This window comes from Diplotaxodon limnothrissa, linkage group LG19, assembly GCF_057381915.1.
Source record: "Diplotaxodon limnothrissa isolate DT_005_m linkage group LG19, D_limnothrissa_male_GT1.1, whole genome shotgun sequence".
Lineage (NCBI taxonomy): Eukaryota > Metazoa > Chordata > Actinopteri > Cichliformes > Cichlidae > Diplotaxodon > Diplotaxodon limnothrissa.
Window position 1 is genome coordinate 33,015,130 of NC_140614.1, and position 19,003 is coordinate 33,034,132.

Genomic DNA, 19,003 nt, shown 5'->3' on the forward strand with positions numbered 1-19,003 from the left:
CTTTGTTTCTGATATGTTGCATGGATGTCCTCTGTTTGTTTGTGTCTGCAATTGTTCAGTTTGTTGGTAGATTTTTGTACTTTTGTTTGTGTTGGTCTTTGTATATGTTTCCACCCAAGTGTTGGAGATGCTGTCAGATGGGGTGAGATCTCACACTATACAGCAGCTTCCTGTGGGGTACCGCTTGGACTGCTGATCTGTTTTGCATAAAGAACAGTGTAATAAAGATATGGTGGGAAGAAAAAGAATCTGATCTTTAGACTTTTTTTATAGTGTCAGTTCACAACAGTCGCTTTGAGATGCTTTAACTTCGTGAACCATAGTGTAAGGTAAGGACACCATAGATTAGAGAGAAAACTCAAACAATCAGACGATGCACCATGAAGAGCTTTTGGGAAAAGTGGGGAGGAGGAACTCCCCTTTAACAAGAAGACACCTTTGTCAGTTAGCCAGGTTCAGGAAGACACCGTCATCTACAGTGACCTGTTGGGGATTCAAGGGAAAGAGAAGAGAAGAAAGAGAGCATAGATAGACAAACAAAAAACAAAGTATGGTGGGGAGAATGCCAAGGCTATCTTGGGGAGGTCCCCAGTTGCCTGAGTCTATAACAACATAATTGAGGGACACCTGATCCAACTCTAACTGTAAAAGTCATTAAAAGTTGGTGTTAAGCCTAATCATAAAAAAGAGAGTGTTCCTGTCTCCTGAATCCAAACTAAGGTTTCCCAACAGCACAACATCCTGACAGCTGAAAGCTCTTCTTTGCAATTTGCTTTTGGAAACCCGAGAAAAACACAAGTAAGCCTGGAGTCTGAGAAGGCAGTGGTCTATTGGGATCATATGCGACTGTGAGGTCTTAAAATATGATAGAGCCTGATCATTCAGAAATATGTAAAGTAAGATTGGTGTTTTGGGTGAGCTTTTTCTCTCTTCTTCTTTCAGTGACCTCTGTACAACAAACATAGTCATTTGTTTTGCAGGCTAGCTATAGTTGAGAGAACAATGTCACACACTACCTCTGTATCTGTATCGGGCGATCGTGGCTCAAGAGTTGGGAGTTCGCCTTGTAATCGGAAGGTTGCCGGTTCGAGCCCCGGCTTGGACAGTCTCGGTCGTTGTGTCCTTGGGCGAGACACTTCACCCGTTGCCTGCTGGTGGTGGTCAGAGGGCCCGGTGGCGCCAGTGTCCGGCAGCCTCGCCTCTGTCAGTGCCCCAGGGTGGCTGTGGCTACAATGTGAATGGGTGGATGACTGGATATGTAAAGCGCTTTGGGGTCCTTAGGGACTAGTAAAGCGCTATATAAATACAGGTCATTTACCATTTATCAGCTGACGGCGGAATTTATGGATATTAATGTACAAATGTTTCCTTTAAAACAGGGGTGCCCAATCCCAGTCCTCGAGAGCTACCGTCCTGCAGCTTTTAGATGCATCCCTACTCCAACACAGCTGAATCAAATGGTTTGGTTACCTCTTCAGCATGCCATCGTGTTTGGCAAAGGCCTGATAACAAGCCATTCATTTGATTCAGCTGTGTTGGAGTAGGGATGCATCTAAAAGCTGCAGGATAGTAGCTCTCGAGGACTGGGATTGGGCAGCCCTGCTTTAAAACTTCTTACAAAACAAGTGTGTCATTGCTTGTTTTTGCCCTCCCGAACAGTAGGCGGCAGTGTGAGGTAAAGCTATCGCGCACAGGTCATGAGGTCGCAGGGCGGGGCTTCGGCTTGTGCAGTAGGCTACGTGTGCTTCACAGCAGTTATCTTGCGGTTAGTGAGTTAACACTACAACTGAAGTCAGAGACATGGTGCTGCTGGAAAATGATTCGGTAAGAGCAAATATACCTCGTTAATAACTCGGCCTGTTGTTGACTATGCGATAGAAGCAGACATTGTATTCTTTAGCTGTCGTAAAGCTAGCTTGCTAATAGCCACAATGTTAGACACGCCAGTAGGCAGATTGAGATTAGCAGTTAGCTCTGAAGCTAAGACTGGTCTTAGACTTTAAAGTTGTACTTTCTGGCATAATTTGATTGTTCAGGTCAAAACGGAGCTAACCGAAATCAGTAGGTTCTCAGCCAGGTGTTGTTAACATTATCTCCAGCTGCCACTTGTTAAATTGGATTACACTTAGCTAAACTGTTGCAGTTTTGTGGAGCAGTGCAGTAGCATTAAATGCTTGAAATGTCTTGTCCTCTCGTCTCCTTTTATGTATTAGCGTAAGATTAGCAATAGTGAAAATAAGTAATAAAAATCTTATTGTTACGATTAGGATTAACGGTTTCATAAAATATTACTAGTAAGGCAGTCTGTATCATCTATCGAGGCCAATTCTCTAATCGGTACTTTTAAATAAAATAATCTGGATCCACACCGAATTTAAACTAATTCTTCCTCCACCAATGCTTCACCTTCTCACCAAGTTTCATGAAATTCGGCGGTGTAGTTTTTACATAATCTTGCTGACCATGCTTAAACTACTTTGCATGACTGTTAGCTTGATTTCACATCTTTTTTTCTTTCTCCTCCTGTTGTCCAGTTTCTCACAGAGCTGACACGGCTCTTCCAGAAATGCAGAACATCAGGCAGTGTTGTCATCACATTAAAGAAGTGTAAGTGGGTTTTTCTAAAAGCGACAACCAAGCTGTGAATTTCCATGTTTCAAAATGTATTTATTTATATTTATGCAGTTTTAATAAGAGTCTTTCATTCTTCCAGATGATGGGAGAACCAAACCGGTGCCCAGAAAGGGCCACGCGGAGTCTTTTGAACCTGCAGACAACAAATGTCTCCTCAGAGCGACTGACGGCAAGAAGAAAATTAGCACAGTGGTGAGTTGCTTTAAGATTTAAATTTTGAGATGCTTTGCCGTCCCCACAGCTGGTTAATCCTGATTTTTCACTTATAATTTCAGGTCAGCACCAAAGAAGTTATCAAATTTCAGATGGTAGGTTGAGCAAGTTTTCATCTAAAATCTTTTTTGATCTCCATATAAGACTGAAACTACCATATTTTTCTTAAAGTTTTGCCTCTTTGATAAATCCACCATTTGTACTTCTTTCATTTTCAGGCGTACTCTAACCTCCTCAGAGCTCATATGGATGGACTTAAGAAGAAAGACAAGAAAAGCAAAAGCAAGAAAACCAAAGCCACCCAATGAGCAAGAGACTCTAAGACAACCTTGGGTACCTAAACTGGTTCGCACTGAGGGGAGTGGGAGAGGGCTCCATGTGATCTGCAGCCCCCAATCTGCTTTCCTCCCATTCATTCAAGGCCTCAGATTCACGGACTGCTTTGATATTATGCCATTGTTTGCATGATAACATCTCATCCCTGACTGCCCAGTGCCATTTGGAACAGAAAACTGAGGATTTCTCATTCATCATCTCCACCATTTCTGCTTCGGGACCAGATTCTCAAAAGTTCTGCTGCCTCTGGAGCCCGATGATTAACAGCCCTTCACTCTATTTAATTGTTAGAGCATATTTATGTTATGTTGCCAGCTAAAAATAAAAGTTGTGCTAGCTCATTCTAATTCAGCTGGTTTTAGATGTTTCATTTTTTTCTTTTTTCATGAAATTGGATTTAAATGTCAGTTTGAGTTTTCACGTAGAACCAAATGTCCTGTTTTGTTTTTCTGGTGGGGTCAAATGTCATGTACTGTATTTTTTTTATTTTTTTATTATGTCTTTAGAGGCACAACTAATATTCTAGTCACTGTTTTTACATACCGATACCAAGCTGTTAAACTGGCTGTCTTAAATACTTTAACACCAATATGTATATTACAGCTTCAGCTAATGTCTGAATGATGTCATGATTTGGTTCAATAGTGCAGAAAATGTTGAAAGCTGCAGATTTACTGAAAGCATGTTTGAGTTATAAATACAGAGAGGAGTATTGGCTGTAATTCAGATGCCTTTTTTTGTTTATCACAATCACAAAGCATGTTTGACTGCAGCCAGAAAATGTTTCCACCCATTTGTGTTTGTCCCACCGTGATACCAGAGTCCTGCTCTCATACAAGAGGACAGCAGCAGAATTTAAATTCAAAAATAAAGTGCTTTCTAAACAGTCACAGCTCGTTTTTGTCTGTTGAAATACTAAAGGACGGAAAACATTACGGTTAATACGCTATTTACAAACTGCATTTTTGTGCTGTACTGGTGATAACAGTCTGTGTGGCGTTTAAAAGAAGTGCTGTCTCATAGCGCTGTGTTTCTCTTGTCCGGTCTTTCCTTCGGGGATAGCGCGAGCTGGCGCTGCCGGGCGCTCTCTTCCTGGTATCCCTGGTTCATGAGGCTGGTCACAAACTGGAACATGGTCTGGATCAGAAACAATAAGCATTACACACATGCTGACCCTTGAAGTGTGAAGCTTTTGTCATCAGGTTTTAGCGGTTCCCTCTTCTGTGTGTAATTTAATACACACTTTCACAAACTTACTGCACTGTGAGATAAAGGTCTTTGAGAATCACCTTGTTGGTGAAAACATTTCATGTCTTTAAACTGGTGTTATCTTTGGCATTTTTAAAAAGGTTTTGCTTTGCCAATTCAGACAAAGACATGGGAACAAATCGTTTGTTTTATTTGACAGGCTTCTAGTAACAAAGGGCCTAAAGATACGATTTAAAATGAGTTCATTGCTAAATTACCTGTTATGTGTGGACATAACACTCCCCAAATCCCTCAATTTAAGCTTCTTTTTTGTGCTTGAATGATTCATAGGTTAGTATTAAGTGGCTTAAGAAACACACACACAGAATACAAAACATTCCTCTGAAAATGTTAAGGTAGGACTTGACTGACGTTTTGCAAATGTATTAGCAGATTATGAACTTTAAACTTTGCTGACGTGTGACAAACCAGCATTAGCCACTAGAGAGCAGGAGAGGGTCAAAATGGAAAAGGATGCACAGTTTTTATGTGGATATTATACTTTAGATCTAAGCATTTGGATTTTTCTTTACAGCTGTTAAAACGTTTCTCTCTGGGCAGCGTCAGCAATCTTTCATTTAAAAAAAAAAACGTCTTAGAGTGATAAAACTCGTCGTGACAGAAACACTTTCCACTTGCTCAGCACCCTCTTGCATGGTTCAGTGAGATGTAGATTTTACCATCAGTCAAACTTGTGTTGCATTAGTCTCCATCTTGACATATAACGCGGAGCATTAAGGAAGGGAGTCGAGCAGGAACCAGCGTTGCTGCTGTGATGGTCGCAGCCATCACATCTATTCCACGAGGTTATTTAACCAGAACGGGAGGTGGAGAGACTCACAGGTCACAGGCTCCTTACCTTCCACGCCTCCTGCAGCTCAGCCGTCCACCTCTCCTTCAAGATGGGCTGCACGGCGCAGATGAATTCTGCTCCGACATACTGGGAAAAAATAAATAAATAAATAAAAATAATAATGTGAGATGCTAATGTGCTCATGGATTGTTATGTGCTATTTGCAAGAGCGGGTGGGTAAAGCATTTTTGCAGATTGGGGATGTGCGTCAGCTAATTCGGCTGCTGTGACTTTAGGGGTCTCGTTATATAATGGCTAATAAAGCGCTACACCATCAGCACAAATTAAAAAATATGTGTACGCCTCTCCAAACAAAGCAGCATCACACACAAACAAACAGCAGCTCAAAGCTGTTGGGATCATCGGGGGCCTTACGCTGTAGTACTTAGGCGGGGCGTTGTAATGATAATGGCTTTTCCCCAGCTCCAGAGCCAGAGCCTCCAGTCTGTCCAGCTGGTCCAGTCTAGCCACACTTTTTTCAATAAAAGACATCACCCTGCAACAGATTGAAAAACACACTCAGCTTTATCGATCCACCATTCAGTCGTGAATTAGCAGGGAGCAACTATCAGGTGATGCGCATCCACTGTAGATGACACTCGTCTGTGCTGAAAGGCTGCAGACTCTCATGCCAATGAGAATATATAAGATCGATGTGCATCTATCAGTTCCTCTGAGCTGAAAGCCAACCAGCTCCTCTCACAATACTTTATCCCTCCCCGAAGACAAATATCTCTCTACATAAAAGAACACAGTATCAGTTTTCTTTGTTTGTGTGAGTCTGTCTGTTTGCTGTAAAATATGTGTTTGATAGCCTCAAAGATGGAACAAAGGATGAGAGCTGATTTAGCTCCCTCCTAGTTCTGTCTCGCAGCCCAACCTGGACATTGGTGCCGATCCCCAACAAGTGCACCTGAAGAGCCATTTGGCTGTAGCGGTGAATTTATGAGCTGCTGGTTCAGGCTGGAATTCCGCCTGCGCCGTGGCTGCAGCAGCCCCACGCTACCCTCTGCACCTTCAGGTCCTCAGGCAGTAATTGGGTGTTTTGGCCTCATGTGTAGAAAAACACAGAGAGGCACGATGCACGCTGGGAAACAGCGACAAGTGCCAGTGATGGATGTTATGAGCTCCTTCTGCTTTGGACTGGAAAGCACCGAGTGACACTCTGATTATATGATAACCTGTGGTTTATTGTTATGGTGTGTGATATGCACAACATGGTTTAATCATCTGTTCTTGTTATTCTAGAACATAAGTCTTGTGATAAAGTTCTTTTGTGGTCTAAAAACGATCGTTGCCACATGAATGTACCTCATGTGGGTGATGTGTTTCTTTCACTTCAAGAAATATGGACATTTATTTGAGTTTGTGTCCCCCCCCCCCACACACACACACCGCCCTAAATACCCATTAGAGCACAGGGTGCTTGGACCCTAGTGGATATTTCCCCTAGGGGCTATCTGGAAGATTTTTGGGGAGCTTTTTTTTTAATATGTGAAAAACAGAAATAATTTGTTTTTAGGCGGTAAGCACAATCAAGTTATGAAATAGGCCCATTTGTTGCTACACATGGATTGAACAATATTAAGAGAAGGATGCACGCGTCACTGATGTTTTATCATTTGATTTATGAAAAGTCATGCGGTTGTTTTTTTGGAATCGGAAACCTTTACCGCATGAATGAATCATTTCCTATTCAGTCGATTTCTATTTTTTTTCCACTTGGTGTGTTTTATATAACATAAGTGTCATCTATTGTGGGATTTCCCACATACCGTTACCAGTCTGCTGTATCCCACTGTTATATTTGAAAATGCTCACCTAGAACACAAGTTCAGCTACATTACCTAAAGTGTTATTTCTGCAAACTGTATTTTCAAGAGTGCTTTCAAATTTATGTGAAGTGCTTCATAAAAGATCTCCTGTAGCTGCTCAATAATAGTTATCTATCTATCTATCTATCTATCTATCTATATATATATATATATATATATATATATATATATATATATATATATATATATATATATATATATATATATACATACATATATACATATATACATACATATATACATACATACAGGCGGCACGGTGGTTAGCACTGTTGCCGCACAGCAAGAAGGTCCTGAGTTCAATTCCTTCATCAGGCCGGGGTCTTTCTGTGTGGAGTTTGCATGTTCTCCCCGTGTTTGCGTGGGTTCTCTCCGGGTACTCCGGCTTCCTCCCACCGTCCAAAGACATGCAGCTTGTGGGGATAGGTTAATTGATTAATCTAAATTGTCACTAGGTGTGAATGTGTGAGTGAATGTGAGTGTGAATGGTTGTCTGTCCCTATGTGTTAGCCCTGCGACAGACTGGTGACCTGTCCAGGGTGTACCCTGCCTCTTGCCCTATGACAGCTGGGATAGGCTCCAGCGCCCCCCGTGACCCTGAAAAGGATAAGTGGAAGCGAATGGATGGATATATATATATATATCCTATTTTTTTTTTTTTTTTTTTTTTTTGGAAGCTTGAAACCTGGATCCCCCGTAGCCGGTTACCAAGATTATGTGAAGTACCCTCAGAAGGTCTGCTAGATGATGTTAATGCAGCACTACGGGCAATACCTACAACCACGATTACCGACACTAACAAGCTGATCTACAATACGGCAGCAGTGATCAGTGAGATGCTTGGCTACAAGTTGAACAGCAACAAGGGGCAGTACCCTCCATGGAGAAGGAGGCTAGAGGGCAAGATCAAAGTAGCACGGAGGGAGGTTAGCCAACTAACGGAGTTGCAGAAAGGTGCGACAAATAAGGTGCCTAAGAAATACAGCAAGCTGTCCATACCTGAGGCCTTGGAAACTGCCAAGCAAAGACTCACAGCCTTGGCCAGCCGCTTGAGGAGGTACACCAGAGAGATAGAAGGCAGGAGAATAAACCAGCTGTTCTCCACAGAACCAGCCAAGGTGTACTCTCAGTGGCAAGGGAACAATAAGAGAACAGCACCACCAAGGCTGGAGACGGAGCAATACTGGAAGAGCATATGGGAGAAGGATGCAACCCATAACGGCAATGCTCAGTGGCTAGAGGATCTGAGGGCAGACCACAGCGACCTCCCTGAACAGGGTCCAGTAACCATCACAGTGGCAGATATCCAAGAAAGGGTCTCCAGTATGAAGAGTTCACGCCTACTGGCTGAAGAAGCTGACTGCACTCCACGAGCGTCTGGCAGCACAAATGAACCAGCTGCTAGTTAACGAGAGACACCCGGAATGGCTAACTGAAGGCCGGACGGTCCTGATCCCCAAGGACCCCAAGAAGGGACCGGTCCCCTCCAACTACCGACCAATAACCTGCCTCAGTACTACATGGAAGCTCCTGTCAGGCATCATATCGGCTAAGATGAACAGGCACATGGGTCAATACATGAGCGGGACACAGAAAGGAATTGGCAAGAATACCAGAGGCGCAAAACACCAGCTACTGGTAGACAGAACAATCAGCCGAGACTGCAAGACCAGACTGACCAACCTGTGCACTGCCTGGATTGATTACAAGAAGGCCTATGACTCAATGCCCCACAGCTGGATACTGGAATGCCTAGAATTGTACAAGATCAATGGGACCCTAAGAGCCTTCATCAGGAACTCAATGGGGATGTGGCGTACAACACTAGAGGCCAACTCCAAGCCCATAGCACAAGTCACCATCAAGTGCGGGATCTACCAAGGAGATGCTCTGTCCCCACTGCTGTTCTGCATAGGCCTGAACCCCCTCAGTGAGATCATTAACAAGACTGGCTACGGATACCGACTACGGAACGGAGCAGTTGTCAGCCACCTCCTGTACATGGATGACATCAAGCTGTATGCCAAGAGTGAACGAGACATCGATTCACTGATCCATACTACCAGGCTATACAGCAATGACATTGGAATGTCGTTCGGACTGGAGAAGTGTAGTCGGATGGTAACAAAGAGAGGGAAGGTAGTCAGAACTGAGGGGATTGAACTACCAGAAGGCAACATTGCAGACATAGAGGACAGTTACAAGTACTTGGGGATCCCGCAGGCGAATGGGAACCATGAAGAGGCCGCTAGAAAAGCTGCAACCACCAAGTACCTGCAGAGGGTCAGGCAAGTCCTGAGGAGTCAGCTGAATGGTAAGAACAAGATCCGGGCCATCAACACGTACGCCCTGCCCGTGATCAGGTAGCCTGCTGGGGTAATAGGCTGGCCAAAGGAGGAGATAGAAGCCACTGACATAAAGACAAGAAAGCTCCTTACCATGCATGGAGGGTTTCACCCCAAGTCCAGCACCCTGAGGCTGTACGCTAAGCGGAAGGAAGGGGGCCGGGGACTGGTGAGTGTCAGCACCACAGTCCAGGATGAGACAACGAACATCCAAGAATACATTGGGAAGATGGCCCCAACTGACCGAGTGCTCAGTGAATACCTCAGGCAGCAGAAACCCAAGAAAGAGGAGGGAGACGAGGAACCATCATGGAAGGACAGGCCCCTGCATGGTATGTACCACCGGCAGATAGAGGAGGTGGCTGATATCCAGAAATCCTACCAGTGGCTGGACAAAGCTGGACTGAAAGACAGCACAGAGGCACTAATCATGGCAGCACAAGAACAAGCTCTGAGCACAAGATCCATAGAGGCTGGGGTCTATCACACCAGGCAAGACCCCAGGTGCAGGCTGTGTAAAGATGCCCCAGAGACAATCCAGCACATAACAGCAGGGTGCAAGATGCTAGCAGGCAAGGCATACATGGAACGCCATAACCAAGTGGCCGGCATAGTGTACAGGAACATCTGTGCCGAGTATAACCTGGAAGTCCCGAGGTCAAAATGGGAGATGCCCCCAAGGGTGGTGGAGAATGACCGAGCTAAGATCCTGTGGGACTTCCAGATACAGACGGACAAAATGGTGGTGGCTAACCAACCGGACATAGTGGTGGTAGACAAACAGAAGAAGACGGCCGTAGTGATCGATGTAGCGGTTCCGAATGACAGCAATATCAGGAAGAAGGAACACGAGAAGCTGGAGAAATACCAAGGGCTCAGAGAAGAGCTCGAGAGGATGTGGAGGGTGAAGGTAACGGTGGTCCCCGTGGTAATCGGAGCACTAGGTGCGGTGACTCCCAAGCTAGGCGAGTGGCTCCAGCAGATCCCGGGAACAACATCAGAGATCTCTGTCCAGAAGAGCGCAGTCCTGGGAACAGCTAAGATACTGCGCAGGACCCTCAAGCTCCCAGGCCTCTGGTAGAGGACCCGAGCTTGAAGGATAAACCGCCCGCAGGGGCGTGCTGGGTGGGTGTGTGTGTGTGTGTGTATATATATATATATATATATATATATATATATATATATATATATATATATATATATATATATATCCATCCATCCATCCATTCGCTACCGCTTATCCTTTTCAGGGTCGCGGGGGGCGCTGGAGCCTATCCCAGCTGTCATAGGGCGAGAGGCGGGGTACACCCTGGACAGGTCGCCAGTCTGTCGCAGGGCTAACACATAGGGACAGACAACCATTCACACTCAGATTCACTCGCACATTCACACCTAGTGGCAATTTGAATTATCCAATTAACCTATCCCCACAAGCTGCATGTCTTTGGACGGTGGGAGGAAGCCGGAGTACCCGGAGAGAACCCACGCAAACACGGGGAGAACATGCAAACTCCACACAGAAAGACCCCAGCCTGATGGTGGAATTGAACTCAGGACCTTCTTGCTGTGCGGCCACCGTGCTGCCTAAAAACACAAAAACACCCAGCACGCCCCTGCGGGCGGTTTATCCTTCAAGCTCGGGTCCTCTACCAGAGGCCTGGGAGCTTGAGGGTCCTGCGCAGTATCTTAGCTGTTCCCAGGACTGCGCTCTTCTGGACAGAGATCTCCGATGTTGTTCCCGGGATCTGCTGGAGCCACTCGCCTAGCTTGGGAGTCACCGCACCTAGTGCTCCGATTACCACGGGGACCACCATTACCTTCACCCTCCACATCCTCTCGAGCTCTTCTCTGAGCCCTTGGTATTTCTCCAGCTTCTCGTGTTCCTTCTTCCTGATATTGCTGTCATTCGGAACCGCTACATCGATCACTACGGCCATCTTCTTCTGTTTGTCTACCACCACTATGTCCGGTTGGTTAGCCACCACCATTTTGTCCGTCTGTATCTGGAAGTCCCACAGGATCTTAGCTCGGTCATTCTCCACCACCCTTGGGGGCATCTCCCATTTTGACCTCGGGACTTCCAGGTTATACTCGGCACAGATGTTCCTGTACACTATGCCGGCCACTTGGTTATGGCGTTCCATGTATGCCTTGCCTGCTAGCATCTTGCACCCTGCTGTTATGTGCTGGATTGTCTCTGGGGCATCTTTACACAGCCTGCACCTGGGGTCTTGCCTGGTGTGATAGACCCCAGCCTCTATGGATCTTGTACTCAGAGCTTGTTCTTGTGCTGCCATGATTAGTGCCTCTGTGCTGTCTTTCAGTCCAGCTTTGTCCAGCCACTGGTAGGATTTCTGGATATCAGCCACCTCCTCTATCTGCCGGTGGTACATACCGTGCAGGGGCCTGTCCTTCCATGATGGTTCCTCGTTTCCCTCCTCTTTCTTGGGTTTCTGCTGCCTGAGGTATTCACTGAGCACTCGGTCAGTTGGGGCCATCTTCCCAATGTATTCTTGGATGTTCGTTGTCTCATCCTGGACTGTGGTGCTGACACTCACCAGTCCCCGGCCCCCTTCCTTCCGCTTAGCGTACAGCCTCAGGGTGCTGGACTTGGGGTGAAACCCTCCATGCATGGTAAGGAGCTTTCTTGTCTTTATGTCAGTGGCTTCTATCTCCTCCTTTGGCCAGCCTATTACCCCAGCAGGGTACCTGATCACGGGCAGGGCGTACGTGTTGATGGCCCGGATCTTGTTCTTACCATTCAGCTGACTCCTCAGGACTTGCCTGACCCTCTGCAGGTACTTGGTGGTTGCAGCCTTTCTAGCGGCCTCTTCATGGTTCCCATTTGCCTGCGGGATCCCCAGGTACTTGTAACTGTCCTCTATGTCTGCAATGTTGCCTTCTGGTAGTTCAATCCCCTCAGTTCTGACTACCTTCCCTCTCTTTGATACCATCCGACTACACTTCTCCAGTCCGAACGACATTCCAATGTCATTGCTGTATAGCCTGGTAGTGTGGATCAGTGAATCGATGTCTCGTTCACTCTTGGCATACAGCTTGATGTCATCCATGTACAGGAGGTGGCTGACAACTGCTCCGTTCCGTAGTCGGTATCCGTAGCCAGTCTTGTTAATGATCTCACTGAGGGGGTTCAGGCCTATGCAGAACAGCAGTGGGGACAGAGCATCTCCTTGGTAGATCCCGCACTTGATGGTGACTTGTGCTATGGGCTTGGAGTTGGCCTCTAGTGTTGTATGCCACATCCCCATTGAGTTCCTGATGAAGGCTCTTAGGGTCCCATTGATCTTGTACAATTCTAGGCATTCCAGTATCCAGCTGTGGGGCATTGAGTCATAGGCCTTCTTGTAATCAATCCAGGCAGTGCACAGGTTGGTCAGTCTAGTCTTGCAGTCTCGGCTGATTGTTCTGTCTACCAGTAGCTGGTGTTTTGCGCCTCTGGTATTCTTGCCAATTCCTTTCTGTGTCCCGCTCATGTATTGACCCATGTGCCTGTTCATCTTAGCCGATATGATGCCTGACAGGAGCTTCCATGTAGTACTGAGGCAGGTTATTGGTCGGTAGTTGGAGGGGACCGGTCCCTTCTTGGGGTCCTTGGGGATCAGGACCGTCCGGCCTTCAGTTAGCCATTCCGGGTGTCTCTCGTTAACTAGCATATATATATATATATATATATATATATATATATATATATATATATATATATATATATATATATATATATATTTGTGTGTGTGTGTGTGTGTGTGTGCGTGTGTACTTTAAAAAATTAGGTCAAAAGGGATCCCTGTCAATCCGATTGTTCAGTCTGACGTCACTAGCCGTCTGGGTCTAAACTCCGCTGCAGGTCCATATATCAAACGATCACTGTGGCATTACTGAGAGTTGAAAAACTGTCTAAAGTCTTTCATCTTTAATAAAACGATCAGCGTTCTGCTCTACCAGGTGTAACAATTGAGTTTAACATCCAGGCATCCATGAAAACGGAATTTATGACATTTAACGGAGTTAGAAGTTAGCATGGAGTTAGCTCGCTAGCTTCTCTCTAAATACAATATAGCATGTCCTGACTGCGGGGTTTTGGAAACAAATTAAAACGTACAGCTCTGCTATCACTTCCAGCATAAATAAAGACAGAAAACTAAACAGCAGGGACGTTTGTAGGGTTACTGAAGTTGGGCTAGCTGGTATATAATGATGTGCTACGTGACCGCTAGCGACACAGCTATGTTAGCATAATATAAACAAGCTAACTTTTTTTCCACTCGATAAAAGTTAATGTGAGTGTTCTCGGTGGTCAGGAACAAATGTAATCGCATGGCAGGATGCTGTAAAAGGACCAAACTTCAGCCAGGAGAACAACTGAGATAATCTATCCACAATACGAGGTTAGTCATTCATATACTGCTGCATGGGCTGGGCTGCAGTTACATCCTAAGGTTTTAAAAACTGAGCTTAAATAAATGATTAGCGGTAATAAAAGCCGAGGGAGGTCAACAGTGATCACTGACTGTTTTAGGAGCTTTTTGAGATCAAATAGAAGAAAATACAAAACATTAAACATGTTAACAACACAAAAGCCATATTAAACGCAGACTACTACTAACTACTACTAACTACTTTAGACCCGGAAGTAGGATTCGTCATGTCATCACTTAATGACCGGATAGTTATCAGACACTGAACAATGAAAGAGTGAAATAATAAAACCTGTTGCTTCAGGTTGAGTGTGTCATCTGTTGGCAGAAGATGGCTAAAGCTAACAATGGTTCTAAGAAGGCTAAAGAAGCACATGGACAACAACCAGAAACTTGAGCTACTTCAGATTAGAGGAGGCAACATGACCCTTTGTTTGTTTAAAAATGTTTAATAAGGCAAGCTGGAGTAGCTATAGTGGAGTAAACTGCAGATCTATGCTAGGTTGAGATGCTACAAATGGGCTATCAAAATGGACCTAATCTTATAACACAATCAAAAGAAGGACTGATGCATGTCAGAGGGTGCAGAGATTGTTTTTGTCACAACAGATGGATGCTCCTCCCTCAGTTTGGTTCTGCCAGACAACCTCTTCCTGTTAAAAGAGTGTTCTTCCTCCCCACCATCACCAAGTAAGAACTGTGAGTTTGTTGAAATTTTCTTATATTTTTAGGGTCTTTAGCTTACAATATAAAATGCCTTGAGATATCTGTGATTGTGAACTAGTACTATAAAAATAAAACCATATATATATATATATATATATATATATATATATATATATAGTAGCAGTAAATTTGAGTTTACGTGAAAGATATTGTCTTCCCCTTTGGTGTGTATGCTATGTTTAATTTGCTGTTTTTTCAGTGTTGTTCGAGATGCTGGTGTGTGGACGTGCTGGGATGTAGAGTCCGTGACTGACCGCAAGCCGTGCGCCCTGAGTTCTCGGCTGGTCCGCAACCTCTCCAGGTCCTCCACATCTCGGAAGAGGAAAAAGACGTCCTTGCATTCAGGATGGGTCTCAAACAACCTGTTTGCCATGACAACAAGTACAAGCAGCCATCCGTGAGCCTCTCAGAGCCACTCGTGTAACAGCCTGTCACATTCATTCCCACACCAAAACAAACCTCTCCCCCAGAGTTAAGATGATATAAACCCCAGAGTTTTAAGATGGACAGTCACACATTTATTATCCTGTTTTTGCTGTGCTGATTTCACCTCATCAGCGACGCAATTAGAGGATTTTCTCTCACCCTTGAGTCATTCTCTAAAATAGACACTTTGAATAGAGATCTGATTGTGCCTTTTGGATCTTACTCTAGTGCTGCTTATAGTCAGCGCCTTCCGGTTTTCACAGCCAACATTTGCAATCAGAAACAGGCCACGGGGGTCATGACTTTGTTAGCCTGTTAGGCCTTACACTCAATTCCACCCGTGGCTCTGGGCGAGCCGCTCTCTCAGATTCAGAGTCTCAATTAAATGAGCCACTGCTCCTTGCTTGCGTCTTCTGACTTGAACTCTAAGCCAGTTTCTCTAACCAGATATGTTTAAGCATGTTACCAACCAATCAGAGATCCTTTCAGTCTCCAGCTGAGGTAGCTGTGATTAGTCATGCTACCAGAATACACAGCTGCCTCCCATGGATGTGAGTGCTGTTGTGCTCACACTGAGATCTAAGGCTTATGGTAATTCTGTGTTTTCATCATCGTGGAAGAAAAGCATTGTGACAGGCATCTGAAATGTTGTCAGACAATCAGGGGAGGAAAATATAAGCTTAAAAAAAGAGGGTGACTGGGAGAAGCTGTTGATTTTAATTCACATAAAACTTAACGAGATAGGATAGGCATCACATTTCCACCGATATGAAACATCAGGTAATATCAGATACTCATCAAAGAAAAACTGTTTATTGTGTTTATTGTGGCTGATACCTGTGCAAACCTACAAAATGTGGGTTAAGGTAAAGTTTGATGTGCCCTGTTCTGAAGAAGACACTATTCAGAGCGTGTTAAAGCTCTGCATTACCAGAAGTAATTATGAGCTGATTATATTATCAGAGAAACAACAATAATTCTTAATTATTAGCTAACAACACAAATAGCACTGCTTACTGTGAAAATTTGTTACCTGTAGTGCTACACAGACAACTTGGACATGTACGGTGCTGATTTCTAACTCTGGGTTAAGGATTAATGGGAAATAATAACATGTAAAATGATGATGGGTGTGGCAGTTTTGCTGTTTTGCTTTTATTCCCTGTGGCCCTTTGAAAGAAAGCAATCCTGCATTTTTAAACCTGAGATTTAAAAAAAAGGGCACATGTACAACCTTGGAAGATAAAGAGATGGCTAGAGGTGCTGGGAGAGGTGTCAGAGACTCTAATGAATGCTGCAAAACATACCCATAGCTCTCTAGCCTTTACACAAGCTCACCAAAATGCCCAGAGGTCTGAGGAAGCATGCATAGCAGCATGTTTGTATGAGCTTTTAAGTACTGTTAAAGCACATCTTACTATCATGTCTCCCTGTTTCTTCCTCCAGTTTCTCTAGTCTTTATCATTTAACTGAATGCGTAGAGCTGACAAGTTAAGCAACATGTGGGTACACCATGCGCTTTATTACCTACAGCATCACACATGAGAAACGTGCACGTAATTGTATCTTTTTCATTCAGTTCAGCTGCACAAAGTTGAAGAAACAATGCTGTGATATTTGCACAGTGTTACTGTTTTTGTGTTGTTGTTTTTTTCAGTAGCAAAGTTCATCCGCGATGAGAGAGCTGGGACACTTTCCTTCTCGCTACTCATACCGAGATGCTCGCCAGCTTCACTGATGAAATTGAAGCTCTTATTTCACGACTGTCAGCACACCGGCGACACATAGACAGCTTGTTATTTTCTTCCATTGTTAATCTCTTGTGGACATGGAGTGTGCATGCAAGCATGCATAACATATGCAGACAACGTAGCACTCTGAATGGCTCAAGTGGAATTTTAATTGGCATTGCACAGACGTTGCATTCATTTCTGTGTTGTTCACAGATATGCTACTCCACCTTTGATGCACCTTACTTTGGGTAAATTTCACAGATAAAAATTCACTTGCTGAGGAGTAAAGTGAAAACACCAGTGACAAACAGGCAATTCCCATTTGTTGTTTCATTGTAACCATTGCTGTTCAATCAGGAGTTGCAGGCCATGGTGACATTTGTACCCTGGGGTGTCCCTGGCCCACGAGAGGCCCGTGTATTTTCAGGCCAACACTTAAGGTCAATCGCTTTAACTCACTCCAGGCATCTTTCATTGGGCTTCTGGCCACAAATAGTCTCTCTTCACTCTAAAGACTGACAGTCTACATCACCATATCCTCTCATTTGTCTCATTTCCCTGCCAAGTGCCAAAGGGCTAAAGATGTTTTCCCGGAAGCTAGTTATCATCCTAATTGCTAAAATGAATTTGCCTGATGGCTAATGCCTTTAATTGTATAGTACTATGGGAGACCCGGAGTTCTGATAATGTTATTGTTACTATCACGTGATGACATTAGGATGTGATTTGGAGTGATATGAAGGGAGGTGCGCGGGTGTGTGTGTGTGTGTGTGGGTGGGGGGGATCTGTTCCAAGCTTCCGGGGGACACGGAGACGGGGGAGGGAGTGATGGAGATAGAATTCAGGCATGTCATCATCACAGTAGCTCACCAAGATACTTTACAGACCCCTTCCTCTGCAGGTCACAGCGTTTCATTAAGCTCTGATTGGATGATCAGACTGAAATTAATAGACATTTTTACTTTTTTTTTTTCCTTCTTCTGCGTAACAAGCAACAACAAAGTGATGCAACCCATTAATACAGTACAATACAATATCTTAAAGGACTCAGTGTGACTTCATAAAACTAAAGAATTTATTATAACACCACCCCCCATCCTTACATACCGCTTCACTAAATTAGTATTTTATTCGATTCTGAATTGCCTGAAATTCTCCAAACATCAGAAAAGTCCTACCTGACGAACATAATAATCCCAACTTTGGCTATATCGTCCCGGATAACTTTCCACGAGTCTTTAATCATCTGAATCTGGTCCTCGCTGGGATACGCGGCAGCAGCAGCATCCTCTGAAGTCTTCTCTGCAAACTCGGATTTTGCTGCGAGACCTGATATTGCGCAGCCCATTCTTCACATGAAAGACGGAAAGAAGATTTTTTTTATTTATTCTATTTTGGGGCAATGCCAATCCAGGAAGATTTTTTTTTTTAAAAAGGAAAAACGACAGTTAGATACTTCGGTGCCAGAGGAAATGTGCTGGTGGTGACATCTGGTTTCAGTGCGCGTCTGGAGCTCCGCTCCTCCGCGTCAAGTCAGTGACCAGGATGCGAGCTGTGGTTGGCTCAAAATAAATAAATAAACCCTCGGTGATGCGCAAATATGACAAAGGTTTGGTGGCTTTATGGAGAGGGTTTCTCTCTTGTGTATTTCCGGTGTAACTCGATGTGTTCATGTCCGACTTGATGGAACTTTTTTTTTTTTTTTTTAAACGAGGCGGCGCTCGGGATGACCTTTGCGGTCATTTAAAAATAATAAGAAATTAGCCAACACAAATGAACAGACTCATGAGACCACATTAACAATTATAGTTGCTACTGGCAGCTCCACCCGGATCTTATTCTAAAACATAGTTACAGTAACTATTACTGCCTCGTTGTTTGGGTGTCACACCGAGCTCAGTGCTCTACATGGAAAAGTAACAGGAAATGAGCCATTTGTTTTTCTAACTGAGGCCCTTTGCATACTCTCCTTACAGGAGTGGGCCTCCCATTTGATGATGATAATTTTTTTAGAGATATTTAAAAGCAGTTCTCATATATTGAGGACAAAACTTTGTCATAGAGCTCCTCCTTTATGGCATTGGTATCATCTTTTGCTTAGAACTGTTGCTCTTTGTTTTTGAAATAGAGCATTTCCTTACACCACAACAATAAATCCTCTCAACTCTCCTTTAAATGAATTTTATTTGATGTAAATAGAAGGCTGTCTTTGAAGCCA

At 44.2% G+C, this 19,003-nt stretch overlaps 2 protein-coding genes across 2 annotated transcripts; one reads left to right on the plus strand and one right to left on the minus strand.

The window, feature by feature from the left end:
• Nucleotides 1–1,718: 1,718 nt before the first annotated feature.
• srp14 (signal recognition particle 14) lies at nt 1,719–3,548 on the plus strand. The gene is made up of 5 exons (XM_085342671.1): nt 1,719–1,824; nt 2,535–2,607; nt 2,714–2,826; nt 2,910–2,942; nt 3,066–3,548. The coding sequence occupies exons 1-5, from the start codon at nt 1,801–1,803 to the stop codon at nt 3,153–3,155; spliced, it is 333 nt and encodes a 110-aa protein (XP_085198797.1). The 5' UTR covers nt 1,719–1,800; the 3' UTR covers nt 3,156–3,548.
• Nucleotides 3,549–4,200: 652 nt separating this feature from the next.
• xgb (x globin) lies at nt 4,201–18,133 on the minus strand. The gene is made up of 5 exons (XM_085342670.1): nt 17,964–18,133; nt 14,881–14,988; nt 5,660–5,780; nt 5,291–5,371; nt 4,201–4,320 (listed from the first exon to the last, which is right to left on the minus strand). The coding sequence occupies exons 1-5, from the start codon at nt 18,131–18,133 to the stop codon at nt 4,201–4,203; spliced, it is 600 nt and encodes a 199-aa protein (XP_085198796.1).
• Nucleotides 18,134–19,003: the final 870 nt, after the last annotated feature.

Coding starts and splice junctions, on each gene's coding strand:
- srp14 (XM_085342671.1), top strand. CDS start 1,801: ATGGTGCTGCTGGAAAATGATTCG. Junction 2,827..2,909: donor AGAAGAAAATTAGCACAGTG/GTGAGTTGCTTT, acceptor TTATAATTTCAG/GTCAGCACCAAAGAAGTTAT. Junction 2,943..3,065: donor AAGTTATCAAATTTCAGATG/GTAGGTTGAGCA, acceptor TTTCATTTTCAG/GCGTACTCTAACCTCCTCAG.
- xgb (XM_085342670.1), bottom strand. CDS start 18,133: ATGGGCTGCGCAATATCAGGTCTCGCAGCAAAATCCGAGTTTGCAGAG. Junction 5,781..14,880: donor CTCAGGGCGCACGGCTTGCG/GTCAGTCACGGA, acceptor AATCTGTTGCAG/GGTGATGTCTTTTATTGAAA. Junction 4,321..5,290: donor AGCTGCAGGAGGCGTGGAAG/GTAAGGAGCCTG, acceptor TTTCTGATCCAG/ACCATGTTCCAGTTTGTGAC.